At 42.0% G+C, this 21,504-nt stretch overlaps 1 protein-coding gene across 2 annotated transcripts; it reads left to right on the top strand.

Moving 5' to 3' along the window:
* The first annotated feature begins 117 nt into the window (after positions 1 to 117).
* Positions 118 to 20,835, top strand: cutc (cutC copper transporter homolog (E. coli)). 2 transcript variants are annotated; one of them, XM_020536171.2, is made up of 8 exons: positions 118 to 135; positions 9,462 to 9,521; positions 11,150 to 11,359; positions 12,893 to 12,928; positions 13,727 to 13,860; positions 14,958 to 14,985; positions 18,602 to 18,707; positions 20,339 to 20,835. In XM_020536171.2, exons 3-8 carry the CDS (start codon positions 11,197 to 11,199, stop codon positions 20,448 to 20,450), a joined length of 579 nt encoding a protein of 192 aa, XP_020391760.2. In that variant the 5' UTR covers positions 118 to 135; positions 9,462 to 9,521; positions 11,150 to 11,196; the 3' UTR covers positions 20,451 to 20,835. The 2 variants fall into 2 exon arrangements, with proteins under 2 accessions (XP_020391760.2, XP_048464740.1); XM_048608783.1 differs by lacking the exon at positions 18,602 to 18,707 and having other exon boundaries at positions 20,339 to 20,458.
* Positions 20,836 to 21,504: the final 669 nt, after the last annotated feature.

Genomic DNA, 21,504 nt, shown 5'->3' with positions numbered 1-21,504 from the left:
GCTCTCTCCGAGGGCGATAAATAACTTGGAGACAGAGAGAGAGATTAAAAATAAAATCTGCGCCGTTGCGTTTTCTCTTGAGTGGGGCAGGCGCCGTAGTCACGTGACTTGGGCCTACCTCAGGCTGCGGCTGAAGTGAGTATCGATTAAACTGCGATTTAATTCTGATTCATGCAGCAGCGTCTTGTAAACTGACTGGGGCCGTTGAATTTTGAGACATCATTAATGTTACTTTAGTCTCATGGTGTGTGTGTGTGTATATTGCTGGCACGGGTGGCGTTTGCCAATCCCCGGTTACCATGGTGATGCTGCCGTCCCCTTCGCCGAGAATCTTCTCAGCTGTGAGCCTGGAGTCACCTATAGCCTCAGCACTGAGCAAGGACGGCAGCCCTATATACATCAACCAGCTGGCTACCCCATGGCTTCTTGGCCACGTTTACCCAGACCAGGACATCTGGAATGATATTTATTGCCTGCCCCTTAGTTGTGATTTGGAAGGTGATGAACAAACTGCCTTGTTGAACTCTGCTGCCCATTTGTCAATGGTGCACCCACAATACCATCAGGGAGGCAGTTCTAGGGTTTTGACCCAGTCACAGTGAAAAGTAACAGCGATACATTTCCAAATCAAGATTGTAGGTGGCTTGGAGAAGAACTTGTGGGTAGTGTTATTCCCACATACCTGTTGCCTTTGCCCTTCGTAAACGGTAGAGGGCATGAGTTTAAATGTGCTGTGGAAAGAGCCTTGGTGATTTACTGCAGTACATCTTACAGATGGTACAATTTGCTGCTGATGCTGAGCGTCAGTGGTGGATGGAATGAATTGGGTTTTTATGATGTGCCAATTGTAGGTTGTTTTAAAAACCAAAAGAACTGCGGATGTTGTAAATCACACCCCCTGTTGTTAGTCACTAACAGTCCCCATTAACAACTATTCACCCTCCCAGCCTGATCGTTAGCAACTCCTTTGTCCAACTGTCTTTCTCTCTCTTCGGGCTGTATCCTATCATTTACTCCCTACCCCACCCACCTCCCTATTTTCTGCATATAAACTGACGTTTTCCCAGCCATCATCAGTTCTGAGGAAGGGTCACCGGACCTGAAAAGTTAACTCTGTTTTTTCCTCCACAGATGCTGCCAGACCTGCTGAGCTTTTCTAGCAACTTTGTTTTCATAGGTTGTTTTATCTTGGATGGTGCTGAGCTTCATCAAATGTTGTTGGAGCTGCACTTTTCCGGGCAAATAGGGAGTATCGCATCATACCCCCAACTTGTGAGTGGTAGAAGTTAAGAAATGAGTTGCTCACTTTGATCTGCATGTGTATTCCTTATTTGTCTGACTGTTCCAGTTAGGTTTCTGGTCTATGGTGAGCCCTCTGATGTTGCTGGTAGGATATCTGTGATGGTAATGCGATTCAGTTATGGGAGATATGGTTAGATTCTCTCTTGTCAGAAATACTAACTGCCTAGCACATGGATTGCATATAAATTGCTAATCAGACTAAGTCTGAATATTATCCAAGACTGCTGCACAGACAGGCCTAGAATTTGAGGAGTTGTGAATGGTGCTGACGATTTGTAATCATCAGTGACTGTCCCCACTTCTGTTGGGCAAAAGGTCTTTGATAAAGCCATTGAAGATGGTTGGGTCTAGATCACTCAGGCATTACACTTCTCTAGCAATGTTGCTCCAACAACAACAACCGCCTTCCATTTTGGTAAATATGATTGCCACCAGTGGTGAGTTTTCCCATAATCCCCATTGACTTCAATTTAACCATGAGTCCTTAATGACACATTCAAGTCAAAGGCTGCCTTCATACCTAGAGTGCAAATTTTCAAAATTACAGCCAGGATGTTATCAAACCCTATAGCCATTGCTGTATCAAGTCCTTTCAGCCCTTTCTTGCTTATTATGTGGAGTGAATCAAACCAACCACTGACATCTATGATGATGGGAACTTTGGAAGGAAGCAAAATGGATCATCCACACAGATCCTTGGGCAAATACTTTAACCTTGTCTTTTGCACATGATGAAAGATATTCTCAGTGTAAAGATGGGACTTTGCCTCCACAAGAATAGTTCCCCCCACCAGTAATGTCCTAGACGTTTCATGTGCAACAGGTAGATTGGTGAGGACAAAGTCCAAGCATCTCTACATGCTGACGTTCTACCTGTTCAGTGTTAAGAAGATTGGGTCTAGCCAGATTGCCGCAAAACACTCCAAATTAATAGACTGTATCACATCATCTATTCCTCGTAGAAATGTTTGGAATACTGTGAGCAGTTTTGGTCCCCTTATCTAAGGAAAAATATTTATGTCTTGGAGGCAGTCCAGAGAAGGATTACTAGATTGATTCCAGGTATGGAGGGAGTTTCTTATGAGGAGAGGTTCATTAGGTTGACATTGTAATCATGGGAGTTTTTAAGAATGAAAGAAGACCTTATTGAGATATATAAGATTCTTGGCCATGACAGGGCAGATGCTGAGAGGTTGTTTCCCCTTGTGGTAGAGTCTAGACCTTGAGGAATTTTTTTCTCTTAGATACTAGTGAATTTGTGGAATTCTTTACCACAAACTGCTACAGAGACTGGGTTGTTAAGTATCTTCAAGGCCAAGACAGACAAGTTTTTAATCAATAAGGGAATCTAGAGTTATGGGGAGAAGGAAGGAAAATTAAATTGAGCATTATCAGATCAGCCATGATCTCAATGAATAGCAGAACAGACTCGATAGGCTGAATGGTATGCTTCCGCTCTTACACCTTGTGGTTTTACAGTCTTACAGTCTTGTACAAAAAAACCTTTGATCAGAGTTTATCAGGTAGTTTTAGACATGTAACTTCCTCTGTGCCCTGTATATTTGGAGATGGTTGATCCTATTGGATGGCTCCATGAGCAGACTGTCAAAACCATTTAGCAGAATGCCTCATTGCCAGAACTTTCAAATAAGCACCAAGCACTTGGCTGCTGGTAAGAAGTATTACCTTTCATTATAAAACCTAAGATCATGAGTCTACACTCATTGAATGCTTATTTGTTAATGTGAAACTTGAACTATTCCGACAACACCAGATATTTGGTGATTCAACTCCATGACTATTTATGCAGTAACAAAAGCAATACTTGAAAGAGCCAGACAGCAACTTTACAGACCCAACACAGTTCTTGACCTATATAAGGCAGCAGTCAATACCTTGTCTCCATTCGTTCCCTGTCGTTTGCATTTCTGTGGTCTTCTGCTTTTAGCCAAACAGCAGGCTTTGACCCTCAGATTCAAACTTGATGTGCGCTTTGGTCTTGGAAAACTTGTGCTATGAACTCTTGCCCAGCCATACCCATAATGTGATCAATAGAGTTAATGTACTCTGATCAGTTTAAGTGAGGCAAGGCTAATTTCTAATTGTTTAAGGGATGTGTGAGCAATCTCTGGCTGGTGACAGTCATAATCATCTGAAAAGGAGTAGCGCACCAAAAGCTTGTGATTTCAAATAAACCTGTTGGACTATAACCTAGTTACATGTGACTTCTGACTTTGTCCACCCCACATATAGAATGAAGTGAAACTTTCAAGTAGCAAAAATAGAAATTGCTGGAAAAGCTCAGCAGGTCTGACAGCATCTGTGGAGAGAAATCGGAGTTAACATTTCGGGCTGAGTGACCCCTCCTCAGAACAGTTTGTCACATGGTGCACAAGGCTCTAATATTAATTGTAATTAAACAAAATAATTTTAAGAGTAGGCTAACCGCTTAATGGACTATGATTGTTTCATCATAAATAAGAAAAACTAATTATAAAACATGAACTTTCTGGTGGAAGGGCAGTCCCCATCAGATCATTTGTGCCTGCCCGATATCTCGGTGCTGCATTCAAGGCCTGCACAGTGGTGAAGAGACCGTTACACACCTTCAGCTGGAATGTGACTTTACAAGGAAAATTTGGAGAGACACACATTTGTTTTTGTGGAGGCACATTCCCAGCAGCTCTATGACATGGGACGCTGTGCTGCTCTACAGGCTGCTGGGACATGCACGGAAACAAGTATCAGCTGCATCTGGAAGACATCAGCTTGGTGAAAGACACTCTTTTGTCAATCTGAAACTTGCTGGTCTTCCAGTGCAAGAAGTTGTCCTTGATCAACTGTTTGGGACTGGCACATTCCAAAGTTCAGGTCTGAGTGTTGAGGGACTCACTGAAGTTTGAGGTAGCCATTGCAAATGTGCAGTGGGAAAAGACCACTGTCCAGGGACTTTCAGAAAAAAGACTGTACCGTGAGGCTGGTAACATATAGATCCACTGGGGCTGTATGCTTGTCACTGAATGTGTATGGTAAGTGTCATGGGTTGAGGCACCTAAGAGTGCTCAAGGGAGAAAAGTTGTATTTTATTGTGTTTTCAGTAATGTCCAATTTGGAATGTACTTCTACGTTTGTTATGAATAAAGTACTGCATATTTTTTCAAAAAATGGCGAAAATGATGTAAAAAAATTTTTTTCCTCTCTTGTGGGTTCCCTCTCTATCCACCATAAACCCCATCAAACAGCTATGTCCTTTAAAATTTGGCAAGCTTAGTCAGTTGTAGTGCTGTTGAACCACTCTGTGATGGACATTGAAGTACCTGACCCAGAGTACAGTCTGTGTCCTTGCCTCCCTCAGTGCTTCCGCCAAGTGGCATTCAACCTGGAGGAGTTCATCAGCTGAGAGATGTGTGGGAATGATGATTGTTGTATGGCATAATCCCACGAAGAGAAGAATCCCAATTAAAGAGCAGCACAGATGATGCTGAGATGATATTTCATTGGGTGCTGGGCCAGATTGTTTGGATGTTGAATGGCAGCAAACTGCCAGCTTAGTGACAATGTCACCTCTGAGTCAGAAGATCCTAAATTCAAGATATACCACAGGCACATGACCACATAATCCACGCTGACCCTCTGTGTGCAGTACTGTCAGGGATGTCATCTTGTGGATAAGTCTGCCCGTTTGGCTTGATGTAATCAATCTATTGAGCTATTTCGAAGAGCAGGGGAGCTCCAGGCAATGTTGTGTGTTGCCATTTAATTTGAAGGTGGTATTTTGTCCCTCTTGCATGATCAGAGTGGCTGCACCCGTACTGACTTCAGCCCATCTCCTCCCACTTGCTGCGTGAAAGCCACTCTGAGACTTTGGTACTAGAGCTGTAACATTGACTGCTAAGTAGGATTTCTGTACTGACAGGTAACCAGCCCAGCAACTCTCTGAGAGCTGTTCAATCCAGGCTGAGGCATTTCTGAAGGACGTTGTTGCTTGTAGGGTCTATTTTGACTGCAGAACATCCCAAAGTGCTTTGAAATGCAAAATGATTTTCAAGTGAGTCCACTGTTGCAACTGCAGGGTAATGCAGTGTCCAAGTTGTGCACAGCAAGTTCTCACAAACAGCTAATGTGTTTTCAGCACCATTACTTGCTGAATTTTGTAAGGTGTTTGCGTAGAGTGTGAGTGTATCTGTAACCATGGCTGTTTCTCTGTTCAGCTGAAAATTGAGCTCTAAGTTGTTTCCTCTCGAGTGAGCTGTTGTGAAAAGCTTTGCAGTGCTCCAGTGGAAAGTCCATAGCTGATGCTGCCAATATCTATACTTTAATTATTAGGGTATATATTTATTGCTGGGAAACGCTATTAATTCATTAATATATTTTCCCACCCTTTGAAAACAGCAATTAAGAATTGTGCTCAGGTTCCACAATGCATGTTTCTAGGCTTATTTATTTTTTTTATTCACTCAATGGATGCGGGTTTCTCTGGCTAGGCCGGATTTCTTGCCCATCCCTGATTATCCAGAGGGCAGTTAAGAGTCAACCCATTGTTGTGGGTCTGGGTTCACACGTAGGCCTGACCAGATAAGGATGGCAGTTTCCCTTCCTAAAGGACATTGGTGAACCAGATGGGTTTTTCCGACAATCAACAATAATTTCATGGTCATCATTAGACCCTTAATTCCAGAATTTTAGTGAATTCAAATTCCACCATCTGTCACGGCCTGATATGAACCCAGGTCCCCAGAACATTTGCTCAGTTTCTGGATTAATAGTTGAGTGATAGTACCGCTCGGCCATTGCCTTCCCTAGTTTAGATCCTTGATTAAACTCTGCCCAGTTTAGATCCATCTGTGTCCAATAGAGTTGACATTTTGTTGCCTGATGGCTGATCTGTCTCTGAGTCTCACTCACTCTCTTTTTTTCTCTTTCACTCTGTATCGCTCTCCCTCACTCATTCACCTTTTCTCTCTCTCACTGCCTCTCTCTCTTCCACTGTTTCTCATTTTCTCACTCTGCCTCTCTCACTTTCTCTTCCACACATTCTTCTCCCCCTCCCTTCTCTCTCTCTCTCTCTCTCTCTCACACACACACACACACACACACACACACAAAATCACATTTCATTGTCATCTCAGTTTCTGACTACCAGTGCCCCTCTTTATGTTTTCATTCTGTTATGGTTATTGTGGTGCTTTGAAATCCTCTTCTACAGTAACTCATTCTTTCAGATCTCAGACCTGTGACACTCTCACTCAGACTTCCTTTTCCTCCTACACTCTTGGCGAAACGCAAGATTATCCACACATAACCATTACTAGTTGGCTTAACTTGCTTCCCTCCTCCCAGGAAAACAGCTTGTCATATGGGCATTCATCTTCTCAGACAAGGGACTGGCCCTCAGACTGATCAGTTGTCAATTGGGAAGCAATGGCTCTGACGGTTAGATGATTATTTATGGAGTCATTGAAATATTTGCATGCCCACATAACTTTTTAAAATCCACTTGTGGGACATGGACATAAATGGCCAGCATTTATTGCCTGTCCTTAGTTGCCCTTGAGAAGGTGGTGGTCTGCTGTCTTCTTTAACTGCTGCAGTCCATGTGCTGTAGATAAATCCACAATGCCATTACGGAGGGAATTCCAGGATTTGGACCCGATGACACTGAAGGAACAGTGATATATTTCCGAGTCAGGATGGTGAGTGACTTGTAGGGGAACTTGCAGGTGGTGGTGTTCTCATGATTCTGCTGCCCTTGTCCTTCTTGATGTGGGTTTGGAAGGTCTAAGGATATTTGGTGAATTTCTGCAGTGCATCTTGTAGATAGTACACACTGCTGTTACTGTCAATTGTGGAGTGACTGACTGTGGACTTGGTGCCATCAAGCAGGCTGCTTTTCCTTGGATGGTGTCAAGCTTCTTGAGTGTTGTTGGAGCTCCACTATCCAGGCAAGTGGAGAGCATTCCATCACACTCCTGACTTCTGCCTTGTAGATGGTGGGCAGGCTTTGGGGAGTCAGGAGGTGAATTACTTGCTACAGTATTCCTAGCCTCTGACCTGCTGTTGTAGCCATTGCATTTTCATGGTGAGTCCCGTTCAGTTTCTGGTCAATGGTAATGCCCAGGATATTGATAGTGGGGAATTCAGTCCTGGCAATGCTATTGAATGTCAAGGGGTAGTGGTTGGATTGTCTCTTAGTAGAGATGGTCATTGCCTGGCATTTGTTTGGTGTGAATGTGGTACAGCGAGGAGGAAAGTATCTGAAGGGAACAATCTGATTGAAGTGTACAAAGTTCAGAGAAGCATTGACAGTGTAAGTAGGGAGAAACTTTTCCCCTAAAGGGGTCAAGAACTAGGGGACATAGTTTTTAAGGTAAGGAGCAGGAGGTTTAGAGGGGATTTGGGGAATTTGTTTTTCATCAGAGGAGGGTGGGTGTCTGAAACTCACTGCCTGAAAGAGTGGTAGAGGTGGGAACCCTCAAGACATTTTAGAAGCTATTTAGATAAGCACTTGAAATGTCATAGCATACAGCTGGAAAATGCAACGAGAATAGAGGGATATTTGATGACTAGTATGGACATGGTGTGGATCAAGCCACCTTCTATACTGTAATGACACTGTGAATCTATGGTATTCATGTCAACTATTGATCCATGCCTTGATTACTTGTAGATTTGACCAACTCTATCCATCTTCCTCCTTCCACGAGTTTACCAAAATTCACACAAGTTCCATTCATCCATGCTACTTAGTTTACATTGGCCTCCATTTTAAAATTTTCCTCCTTTCCTCAAAATCCTGAAACTTCCTCTCTAACAGCACTGCAGATGTGCCTATAACATCCCGAATGGAGTATGAAAACAGCTAATCACCACCTTCTCAATGGCAATTAGAGATGGACAATAAGTGTTGGCCTAGCTAACAAGACCCATATCACGTGAATGAATCAAAAAAAAGGTTGGGAAAAAGTGAGTAAAGACTGAAAGTGAAAATAACATTTGATAGTTTAAGAAATACCGTCCCAATCTAATGTACAGCATTAGACTTGTACAGTACATACCTCCCCTTTCGGCACTGATAGCAGATTCCACTGAATCTGCACACACCTCCATCAGAATGCGTGTTGACATCCAAGCCTATGGATCAAATGGGTGATATTTTTTAAACTGATAAACAACAGATTCAGAAGTATAGTTCAAGTGAAGTAAAGTGCAAATAACATTCACACCAAACAAATGCCAGGCAATGACCATCTCTACTAAGAGACAATCCAACCACTACCCCTTGACATTCAATAGCATTACCAGGACTGAATTGCCCACTATCAACATCCTGGGCATTACCATTGACCAGAAACTGAACGGGACTCACCATGAAAATGCAATGGCTACAACAGCAGGTCAGAGGCTAGGAATACTGTAGCAAGTAATTCACCTCCTGACTCACCAAAGCCTGCCTACCATCTACAAGGCACAAATCAGGAGTGTGATGGAATGCTCTCCACCTGCCTGGATAGTGGAGCTCCAATAACACTGTACCACACCACCAATTTCATGTCATCTGCAGACTTACTGATTATACTTCCTAGATTCATGTCCAGATCATGTACACAGCAAACAGCAAGGGATCAAGCATTAAACCCTGTGATATGTCACTGGATACAGCTTTCAGTTACAAAAACACACTTCGACCATCACCTCCTGCTTCTTGCCACGAAGCCAATTTGACAATTTGTCCTGGATCCCATTGGCTCTTGCTTTCTTAACCAGTTTACCGTAGAAGACCTTGTCAAAAGCTTTACTGAAGTCCATGTAGACTATGTAGACATATTAAGGGGAAACTGGATAGGTACATGAGGGTCAAAGGAGTAGAAAAAATGTTGATATTATTAGATGAAGAGAGTTAGGAGGTGGCTGGTATGGAGTATAAGTATGGAGTAGTGCCTTATTGCATGTTTTGTTTTTGTAGATTCTATTTAAAACTCTGCATAGTTAACATCCTAGCTGGTTTCCTTCATCCTTTGTGAAGAATCAGCCTAACTATGGCCTGACCTGTTGAATAGTTGCCGAATTAGCTGGAAGTTGCAGCTTTTCTTTTGATCATTTCACCTTTGAGTTGCCTTGACCCCACTGCGCCACAGATAATTGTTTGTGATTGTTTTCAGGAGCATGTCGGATTGAACTGTGTTCCAGCTTAGTGGAAGGAGGCATCACTCCCAGTATTGGTGAGTGCCAGAGTTACTGTTGTTTCTAACTAATGAGGGCAGAATAAAGCAAAGCCACTTGGTGATGCTGTATAGTAAATGTTGGTCAAATCTCTGCTGAAAGATTTTCTGTCACTACCTAACACTGCAATTCACACCAGTAACTGACCTCAAAAAGCTGTTAGGGCATCCATCACATCAACTCTAGGCATTAATGTATATAAGTAAAGTAAAACACTATGGATGCTAGACAATTGAATTAAAAACAGAAAAGCTGGAGAAACTCAGCAGGTCTCACAGCATTTGTGGGGAGAAGAACAGAGTTAACGGTTTGAGTCTGATGTGGTTTTTCAGAACTGTTACTATACTACATTCTTTTATCCCTCTCCACAAATACTTCTTCCAGGTGGAACATGAAGGCTGGCATTGTGCAGATGGGCTGAATGGCCTGTTTCTTTGCTGTAGACTTGACATAATTCCCTCTCTTCCCTCTCTCCCTCTAGCGGTTATCTAGTTGATTGGCGATTTGTAATATTTTCTGTTCCAGCTATTGAAGCCTCAATAGCAAGATGACAAGTTAGCAAGTGTGCCGCTTCACAATCAAAGGTTATCCCATGAATAGGGTGAATAGCCAAGGTCTTTTCCCCAGGGTAGGGGAGTCCAAAACAAGGGGGCATAGGTTGAAGGTGTGAGGGGAAAGATTTAAATGTGACATAAGCGGCAACTTTTACACACAGAGGGTGATGTGTTTATGAAATGAGCTACCAGAGGAAGTGGTGGAGGCTGGTACAATTAAAACATTTAAAAAGCATCTGGATGGGTATATGAAAGGAAGGGTTTAGAGGGATATGGGCCAAATGCTGGCAAATGGATCTAGATTAATTTAGGATAGCTGGTCATTGTGGATGAGTTGGACTGAAGAATCTGTTTCTGTGCTGTACGTCCCTATGACTGTGACTCGTTTTAAGTGGTTGCTATGCAAGCATGTTAATGGTGACTGTTGAGGCCAAAGCAATTCACACTAATTAAGCAAGATGTCTGGTGGAGATTTGTTTGAGCAATCTTCTTTGAAGTTTGCAAATATTTTCCTAAGTTTCTGATAGTATTGTAAAGACACTGGCTTCACAATATATATTAAAGATTTAGATGAGAAAACTAAATGTAATGTCTCCACATTGGCAGATGACACAAAGCTGGGTGGGAGAGTGAGCAGTGAGGAGGATGCATCGATGCTTCAGTGTGATTTGGGCAAGTGCATGGCAGATTTGGTATAATGTGGATAAATGTGAGGTTATCTACTTTTGAGAGCAAATACAGGGAGACGGATTATTATCTGATTGGTTGGACAGAAACTTGAAGAGAATGAATTGCAGAGCTGTAGGGAAAAAGCTGGAATGTGGAATTAAATTGGAAAGAAGGGCCATGATGGGCTGAAGAACTCCTTTCTGCATCATAAGCCTCCGTGACTGTCTGAACATGTCACCTGTGGAACATAAGCAGCCAGGGTTGAATAGCAGAGATCGGAAGGATTGGGATGTGCAAGTTTGCTTCATGAGCAGACTAAGGCAATACAGAACGTTTCTAATGAGTGTCAAAGTAGTCTTCTCTCATTAGTTGTTTGTTTTTTTGACACTGGTTGGTTGTGGTAGGTCTGTTGCAGTTGGTTAAACAGTACGTGAGGATTCCGGTGTTTGCCATGATACGCCCACGAGGAGGGGACTTCCTGTACTCCGACAGCGAGATTGAGGTCATGAAAGCTGACATCAAGATGGTCAAAGCCAACGGAGCAGACGGAACTGTGTTTGGAGTTCTGACAGAGGATGGAAGCGTCAATACTGAAGTGTGCATGGATTTGATCGGTATGCGCTTCACACTATGGTGATCTAAATAAAGGGTTTAAGACGATCAAAGGGTAGATATGAGAAAGAAGCTATTTTGTCTGGTGATAGGGGTTGCCAACTCTTTCATTTCCATTTATTGGACATAAAGCTCCTGGGAATGGGATTAAAAATCAATTTGATCAAAATTCAAGCATCACCTGGGCTGGATAGGAAGGCCAGAGTGCCACAAGAGTGTTTGTGCCATCTAGCCAAGGAAGGGAGCAGTTAGGAGAGGGTAGCGTGTCATGACAAAACCTCCAGAAATACATCCAAGCTGAGTTGGCAGCCCTGTCCACTGAGGGATCCAGAATGTTGGGGTGGGGGGCAGTAAATAAACTTAAAAATTAGAGCTAGGTCAATCATGGGGATGTCCACACAAACACACCTTCATAACAAAGATCAGTGGAAATCTGGAACTCTTCCACAAAAAAGCTGTTTGTTCTTGGGATCAGTTGAAAACTTCAGTATTACAAAATTACAGAACCAAGGCTGATGGTGGAGCTAAAATACAGATCAGCCGTGATCTAATTGGAAAATGGCTCAGAGCGTCTGAATGGCCTGTCCTGTTGTATTTTCCTCTGTACTGCATGGCATTCAAAAATGCTTTATTAGGGTGTTAGTTTTCTTCCAATATGTTCTTCCCTTTCCCGAGGTGATGACCTCTGTTGGGATAGTCCTCCCCAATTGTGGAAGCCACCTTTGAGGCTGTCTTTCATTTATTGCTCCACGTCAAACCTTCTCTGAGCTAATTGGATGGGGGAGCAAGTTTGAGGAACTGAATTCTCATATATCAGTCCATTAAAAAAGGAGAGAAACTTGCATTTCTTTTTTGCGTTCCCTTGTAACCAGATGTCACGAAGTGCTTTACAGCCAATTAAGTACTATATGAATGGTAGTCACTGTTGTAATGTATGAAATATGGCAGCCAACTTGGATTCATCAATTTCTGAAACTCAATGTTCATGGTTCAAATCCAAACCAAAGCTGGCACTCCTGTACGGTATTGAAGGAGCACAGCAATGTTGAAGTGGTATCGTTCAGATGAGAATTTAAACTGAGACTGCAGTCTGCCCTCTCGTTGGGGGTACATTCATTGCACCATGTCAAAGAATAGCAAGGAGTTCTGCCCAGTGCCTTGGACAATACTTATCCTTCAACTACCATCACTAAAAACAGATGAACTCATCATAATCTCGTTACTGTTTGTGGCAGTTGCTGTGCACTAATTGACTGCCATGTTTTCAGTATTATAACAGTGATTATACTCAAACTGGTTGTAAGATGAGTTGAACAACTTTTAGAACATCAGAAATGATTTCAAAATGAGATCATTCGATTTGTGTTTTTGTCGGGCAGGGAATTGGAAGGGATGATAAAGGATAAAGGATGATAAAGCCAACAATAAAGGTTTGTTCAGCAGAATGATCCATTTTGGTGCTTATGTTAAACTTCCTTTTTTAACTTGAGATGGTGAGTATTCAGAATGTCTAAATATTGCTTCCTCTGTTGCAGCTGAATCACGACCTCTGTCCGTGACTTTTCACAGAGGTGAGTATGTCTGACTAAAGAGGGAGTGTCCATTGGGATAAGATAGGAAACATCTGAAGTGACCAACTACTTCACTGTGGGTGAAGGGTGAACCTACTGTTTTTGGAAGAACAGAGAGGTACCATAGAATATGCAGAAAGGGGATACCAGTACTGACATTTTACAATTATCAGGAAAGTCCAAACAGCCTGGGACTCTTTTCTGCAAAAAAACGACTTGATAGAGATCTTTAAAATTAGGAAGAGTTTAAAGGAAAAGACAGGGAGGAGATCTGTCCATTGCAGGGAAAACTGGAATGAGGGCTACCATCCCAAGTCAGTCACTAATAATCTAATAGGGAATTCAAGAGAAACACGAGTGGTGAGGATGCAGAACTCAAGAATAGTTGAGGCAAAGAAACATAGATGTATTTGAAGGGAAACTATTTAAATACCTGAGAAAGAGAGAAGTAGACAGATATGCTGATGGGGTGAGTAAAAGTTGGATGGGAGTAATCTTCTGTGAAGTATAAACACAAGCATAGACCAGTTGGGTTGAATGGCCTTTGTCTGCATTGTAGTTCTACAGAAGACAATCAATGGTTGAATAGAGAAACTGCAAATAGAATTCATATTTTTGAATGATTACAATCGCTTTTCCTCAGAAAATTAAAGCTTCAGGGTAGTTTCCAGTTGTGTAGATTTTGTGATTCAGAGGGGCGTGCTGGAGTTTGATTAGTAAAGTTGCAGTTCCCTGGTTTCTCTCCATTTGGCGATGTCACTGACCCTCTGATTCCAGCTGTTATTTATGTCTCCACAGCGTTTGATATGGTGCGTGACCCTATGACCTCCTTGGAGTGCCTCATCTCTTTGGGCTTTGAGCGGGTTCTCACCAGTGGATGCGACAGCACGGCACTTGAGGGGCTGCCTACCATCAAGCGTCTGGTAGAACAAGTGAGTTTGTGGTTTAGGCAGCAACAATTTTAAATGTGCCCAAATGTTTTCTTTGCTGGCACAGAGAACGTTTGGTATGAAGCACCAAGCGTAAATACCAGGGTGAACCTGTGGTGCCAAATGGCTAGTTTCCAGCCTGTAATTCAATGCCAGAAAACATCTGAATGATTGAAGAGGGGGAGAGGAATAAACATGACACCCACAGGCTTCATACAATGTTAGTGGTGGGAAAACTGCTTTCTCAAGGACAAAGTTAATTCTTGCTTGGAGAAACATGGGCTATTAGAGGGCAACTGGCACAGATTTGTTAAAGACTACTAAACTACTAACCTGATTGAGTTCTTTGGTAAAGTAGCTGAGAGGGTTGATGACAGTAGAACTGCAGATCTTTATGACGTCCAAAAAGCATTTAAGAAGTACCACAAAGTAATGAGAAAATATCCATCTGGTTCACTGATGTCCTTTAGGGTAGGGAGTCTGCCCTTTATCTGCTCTGGCCTAGAGGTTGCTCCAGACCCACAGCAATGTGTTTGACTCATACCTGCTGTGTGAAGTGCTGGAGCGAGTTGCTCAATTCAAGGGCGGTTAGGGGTGGGCAACAGTTGCTGGCATTGCTGACACTCTCTCATCCCATATAAAGGAAAAAAAAAGCAAATTGAATCACATGGTACTGAAGGAAATATGATAACTCAGGTTCGTAATTGACTAGGGAATAGGAGGTAGAAAGTCCTGGTAAATGAAGGCATTTAAAGAAATAAAGAGGACAAAGCAAGGCTGAGGATTTTAAAATCTAAATTTTGCTGGACTGGGAGCTAATGTGGGATCAGGGTGCAGGGAGCTGTAGAGTATCCTTATGTTAGGAAAGATGCATCCGGGCATGCTAGAAGGATGGGTGTGCTACGTTTTATTCACCTACCCAGTGTAATATTTCTGACAGCAGAACCACTGACACTCGAAGTGTATTTCACATTCTTATAGATGTTCATGAAGAAGTTTCTCCTGCCATCTGTTCTAAATTTTATTTAAGTATAATAGAAACTAGCACTCCATTCTTTTAGCCACTAATGTTGGTCTTTTTCTCCATTTACATCATTCAGGCAAAACAAAGGATTATTGTCGTACCAGGTAATACACTTTCCTGTTGCGTTTTAAATTACTTTAGGATTCAAACTTTTGTTCATTCCTTTGTGGAGATTAGAATCTGGAGGGGTATAATTCTCTCGGTACAGGAAGCAATTATTCCAAAAATTGAATTTTTTGCCTACGATATACCATGTTTAAAAACAAAAGTTCTCTCTATGGTTGTGTACACAAGGTTAAAAACAGACTACGTGCTGCAGATAAGGTCAATCTCACTTTGATACTTTGAAGTTATTTGATGGACCATGAAAAAATATCACAAGGAATGCTTATAGGGTTAACAATTCATCAGCGCTGCCCAACTTTTTTCCATTTCAAGGCAGTGATCAGAGTAGGTAAAGGGCGAACAAAACTCTGATATGTTTGCTCGTGTATCCTCCAGGTCAGAAATAGTGTGGTAGGAAGGAGAGGGCACTTCTTTAAACATTAACAGTTGCCAATAAAGACCAGAGCCTGCAGTATTCTCAAGTACAAAAGGATTACACACAAACTAAAGCTTCTTCCACTGTATGCTAACCTTACAAGATCATTTGCCATGTTTCCTGATTAGCGGCCATTCTCTATCTTGTCTGAGTGACTTAGCCCCAACTGTTGGCCAAAATGGTAGCGGTTTATATGCTTTAAGGCTTTGCCTAACAGGTGTTGGGACTAAAACAACAGACATGTAAGGCACCATCTGATTGATAGTTAATCCTAGAGTTCCATGTAATATCTTTTATGTGACCAGTCCACAGAAGATATACAACTTAAGCACATAAGAAATTGGAGCTGAAGTAGATCATATGGTGTCACAAGTCTCCTCTGCCATTTATTAAGATCATGGATGATCATCCTCGAGTCCATTTTCTCGCCTGCTCTCCATACCTTTGATTCACTTATCAGTCAAAAATCTATCCCTCTCAGCTATCCTCAATGCTCAGATATTCACAATCTGTCTGAGTGGAGAAATTTTTCTTTATCTCAGTTCTAAATGATAGTCCCCTATCCTAAGACTGTGCCTCCAATTTCCAAATTTCCCAGCCAGGGAGAACAATCTTTCATTATCCACCCTGTCAAAACCCTTCAGATCTTTTAGGCTTTATTCTTCTGAACTCCAGAGAATACAGGCCCAATTTACTCAATCTCTGATCATTTGACATCTCTTTCTGCCAGGAACTTGTATGAATTTAGAGTTCCAAAAAAGAGTCATATTGGATTTGAAATGTTAACTCTTTCACTTTCCACAGATGCTGCCAGATCTGATGAGTTTCTCCAGCACTTTCTGATTTCATTTCAGACCTCCAACATCTGCAGTACTTTACTTTTCTTTAAATAAGTTCACACTTCCTCATATTATATTTCTTCTAGCAGCATTTCCAAAATATAAGTTTCTATATTGTATTTCTCTAAGCTTCTTTGTGTCATCTCCACAGCTTCTATCCCTGACAAGCTTTGTTTTGTCAGCAAAATTAGGTTTAGTTTTTTGGCAACATGGAATCTGAGTAATACTGAAAAAAGGAGACATTATGTGGAAGTTTTTTATCTTGCATGCTCTAGAACACATGTATGAATCTCAAATTGCAAAGGGAGTAACAATTTATACCGCATGAGAAAAGTGTTGATTAGTAGGTTGGGAATTGACTCTGATTGGTCAGGATGTTGTCATGAAGAATATACTAGGGATCTGTTGTTCCCACAATTTTGTTTAATTCAAAAAGGCTCAATGCCTGGACATGTTTCTTTTGCTTGCAGAGTGCAGGTTCCTATGTATGAATATGTGCAGCTTATAGCAAGTATCCTGATAAGTGCAAGCTAAAAAGCTGTGACAGCATGTCTGCTTTTTGAGTAAAATGTAGCTGTATGTTACCACTCCCTACATCTTTGTCTTAACCTTTAAAATAGATCGTAAATAGTTGAGGGCCTAGCATTGATCTTAGTTATAACCTGCCAAGTTGAAAATATCCTGGTTATCCCTGATCTCTACTTCCTGTCCTTAACCAATCCTCTATCTGTGTTAATATATTACTTTCAATCTGTGAGCCTTTATCTTTAAGGTTCATCTCCTGTGTGACATTTTGGTTGTCTTCAATTCTGTGTTGATAGTATTGCTGTTCCTTTTAAAGCCAATGTCTAAAGACTGGGAAGGCATGGTGGCTCAGTGGTTAGCACTGCTGTCTCACATTGCCAGCGACCTGGGTTCGATTGTACCCTTGGGCAACTGTCTGTGTGGAGTTTGCACCTTGTGTCTATGTCTGTGTGGTTCCCCTCCGGGTGTTCCAGTTTCCTCCCACAGTCCAAAAATGTGCAGGTTAAGTGGATTGGCCATACTAAATTGCCTATAGTGTACAGGGATGTCCAGGCTAGGTGGTTGAGCCATTGGAAAGGCAGGGTTACAGGGATAGGTTGGGGGCATGTGAATCTGGGTGGGATGCTCTTCGGAGGGTCGGTGTGGACTTGATAGGCTGAATGGCATGCTTCCACACTGTAGAGATTCTACATTCCATGACTTGATTATTCCCCCACTTTTCATTAAGAGTGTCCCCCACCCCCATCCACCGTTTTATTGATATTGAATGTCCTCTTGTCCTTCAATAAGTATTCCGCAAAATCATGATTTTCAGTAGATGGGAATCAACTGTGGATCAGCTGGTAACATTCCTCCTTGTGATTCAGAATGTTGTGGGTTCAAGTCCCAGTCCAGAGACACAATCTAAGATGATGCTCTGAATGCAACATTGAGGAAGTGCTGCACTTTCAGAATGCTTTCAGAAGTACAAGTAAAATTATCTTTTCTTATGAGAGGAATTGCATTTACAACCAGGGATTTCTTGCTTCAGTTATCCAGGGCATGGATGATGCAATATCTTGAATATTATGTGTAGTTCTGATCTCCTTATTCAGGGATGGATATAAATGTGTTGGATGTTGTTCAGAGGAGATTTACTGGATTAATTACTCACATGAGTGGGTTGTTTATGAGGAAAGATTGGACAGACTGGGCTTGTTTCCACTGGAATTTAGAAGAGCGAAGGGTGACTTTTTGAAGTGTGTAAATGCTGAATAGTCTTGACAAGGTTGGATGTGGAAAAGATGTTTCCTCTTATGGATGAGTCCAGAGCTAGGGTGCATTGTTTTAAAATTAGGGGGCATCCTTTAGTGAAAAAGATGAGATTGTTTTCTCTCTCAGGCTTGTGCATCTTACGGAATTAAAAGTGGTAGAAGTTGGTTCATTATGGATTTTTAAGGCAGAAGTAGGTAGATTGATTCTTATTAAGGTAAGGAATCAAGGATTATCAGGCATAAATGAAAACGTGGAATTGATACACAAACAGATCATGATATGATTGAATGGTGGAGTAGGCTTGAAGGGCCGAATGGCCTACTGTTACTGCTGGTTTGAATGTTCATAAGAACAGGGGACTTATCCAAGGTATCCTGGACCAATCAACATCACCTGATTATGTGATTATTATCATTTTGCTGTTAAGCTTCCTGTATATAAATTGGTTGGCATATTTTCTGCATTATAGTACCGACTATCTGTCAAGAATACTTCATTGGCTGTTAAAATGCAAGTTTTTACTTACGAAAATTGCATCTTTTACCTTTGTGTGTTTCTTAGGGGGAGGGATAACAGAGAGAAATGTGCAGAGGATTCTGGAAGGTTCTGGAGTCCAGGAGTTTCACTGCTCTGCCCGGTCCTCTCGAGACTCTTTAATGAAATTTAGGTAGGTCACATAGACTGGTTGCCTCGAGGCGATGTAGTAGGAAAGGGGGATCATCTCCATCAACTTGTTACAGGTGATTAGTGAAATTATTCATGTTTATTTATAATTGTTCCGTGCTCCATCTTGGGGTATTTCTTCCTGAAGTGAGTGTCGTAATAGGGAGTCAGTTAGCTCAGTTGGCTGGAAGGCTGGTTTGCGATGCAGAGTGATGCCACCAGCGCGGTTCAATCCTATAACGGTCCTGCCTTCTCAACCTCACCCCTCACATGAGGTATGGTGACCGTCACATTAAACTGTTAGTCAGGTCAGTTTTATCTCTCTCACTACCACCTTCTCAAAGGCAACTAAGGATGGGCAAGAAATGCTGGCCAGTCAACGATGCTACATCACACAAATGAATAAAAAAAATGAGAGCAGCCCACTGGGATTACGGCGACCTTAGCTTTAACTGTTATGATAAAGTGTATATAAACTTTCTAACAATACATTCTATATTTAGACCTAGATAGGTTTTAAACTATCACTTTTAATATATTTTAATTGTATTGCTGTTTAATAACTATACTTCAGTATTACAATACATCATCACTTAATACTATCTCAGTAATACAGCATTTTATACAACTTTGTTTCCCAATGGATTTCAGTTTGATTAAATAACACCTCCAACAGAACGCTATTGGCTTTTAACGATTATATACTCTCTAGCAACCATTGATCACTGGCCCTACAATTAAGCCAACTGGCTTTATGCTGACTAATGGTCTAGTTCTAGCAGTGTCTTTCCAAACAGAACTTGTAAACTCAGCTTATGTAGTAAAAGCTGCATCACGGCCTGGTGGTAATGTTCCGGGGTTACTAACCCAGAGGGATGAGCTGAGGATAAGAATTCACATCCCATTAAGCTGGTGAAATTTAAACTGAATTAATTTTTAAAACTGGAATTGAAAGCTAGTCTCAGTAACTCTGACTGTGAAGTTCTCACGATGTCCAAAAAGACCAACCTGCTTCTCGAATATCCTGTAGGGAGGGAACTCTGCCATCATAGAATCCCTACAGTGTGGAAGCAGGCCATTTGGCCCATCAAGTTTCACCTCCCCTCCAAAGAGCACCCCACCCAGACCCAATTCCCTACCCTATCCCTGCAATTTCCCAAGGCTAATCCACCTAACCTGCACATCCTTGGACACTATGGGCAATTTAGCATGACCAATCCACCTAATCTGCACATCTTTGGACTGTGGGAGGAAACTGGAGCACCCGGAGGAAACCCACGCAGACATGGGGAGAATGTGCAAACTCCATACAGACATTCGCCTGAGGGTGGAATTGAACCCAGGTCCCTGGCGCTGTGAGGCAGCAGTGCTGATCACTTAGCCACCCTGACGCCCTACATTCTTTCATGGTCTGGCCTACTTTGACTCTCGTCCCACAGTAAGGTGGTTGACTCTTAACTTCTGTCTGGCAAGCCACTTGGTTGTACTAAACTACTACAGAAAAAGCTGATGTGTCACAGGAACATTTTAACTTGCTGTACGCCAGCTTAATCTGCTGGGAAAATGGTCAATATTACAACACTCCAAGACGAGTTGACGTGGATGACATCTGTGTTCTTTTCCTTTTCTCATTAGAAACCCCTTAGTTTCCATGGGAACATCGCTCAGTGTGCCAGAGTACAGTGTGAAAGTGACAGACATGTGCAAAATAAAAACAATGCTTGCCATTGCAAAGGACACTGTATAAATACTGGGAATCTAGCAACCAGGAGAATCAGGGAATAAATACTGCCATTTGGAAAAACCAACAGGATGTGAAGATGTTACCTGATTGTGTACGGGTCTGAACAATCCAACTATTGTGACTTGTTTACTAACTGTGAGAAGAACAAATATGAGGTTTGCGTCGAACACAATTCATTAATGACTTGTGGCCAGGGAACCTTTTTACATCACTTTTGTATGTTACAAATGATCGACTCTGTTTTCAAATCAATGCAACCAGATTCCTTACTTGCGGTGTCTAGCCGCGTGAAGAGGGACCTCTACACAGATTCAAAATGCAAGGGATGTGGTTGGCTGCCAGTGATTGCAGCTTACTTTTGTAGAAATTAAAATTTGTTGACCAAATGCTCCAGTTGCTTTCTTCACTATCGTTTTTTACTTCTCGCTCCTTAGTGCTTGAACCCTTCTATTTGGTATCTGACTCAATGTGAGCCTAAACTTTGAGTGTTGTCCAATGTTGGTTGCACCATTGCAGTGTTCACTTCTCCCCTCCACTTGGCATCTTCACATCCTGTACTTCCCAGTCCAGATTGATGAATAATGGGCAGGAATTGGAAAGCTTGGCCAGTTTCCTCTCTCAAGCCCATTGCCACTGTCATCAGCTGTAGAAATCCTGGTGCTGCCTGTGTTAACATCAGGAAACATAATGGACACCAAATCCGGAGCTCCGTTTAACTCCATTTCTGAATGAAGAAATTCCTCAGCCACCATGGGAACATTGTAATTACAGCAAGAAACTGATTGAGACTAGCTATTTAAGTATAGTGGCTACAAGAGCACGTCACAGGGTAAGAATCCTACAGTGAGTAGCTCACCTCCTGAGTTCATCAATGCCTGACCACCAGCTATAGGGCACAAGTCAGTAGTGTGATGGAATACTCCCCGCTTGTCTGGATGTGTGCAGCTCCAGCAATACTTAAGAAGTTCGACACTGTCCAGGACAAAGCAGCCAACTTGGTTGGCACCATATCACAAACATTTACTCCCTCTACCACCGACGCTTAGTATCAGCAGTG

Source organism: Rhincodon typus, chromosome 20 (genome assembly GCF_021869965.1).
Source record: "Rhincodon typus isolate 14 chromosome 20, sRhiTyp1.1, whole genome shotgun sequence".
Lineage (NCBI taxonomy): Eukaryota > Metazoa > Chordata > Chondrichthyes > Orectolobiformes > Rhincodontidae > Rhincodon > Rhincodon typus.
This window is presented reverse-complemented; position numbering and strand designations above follow the sequence as displayed.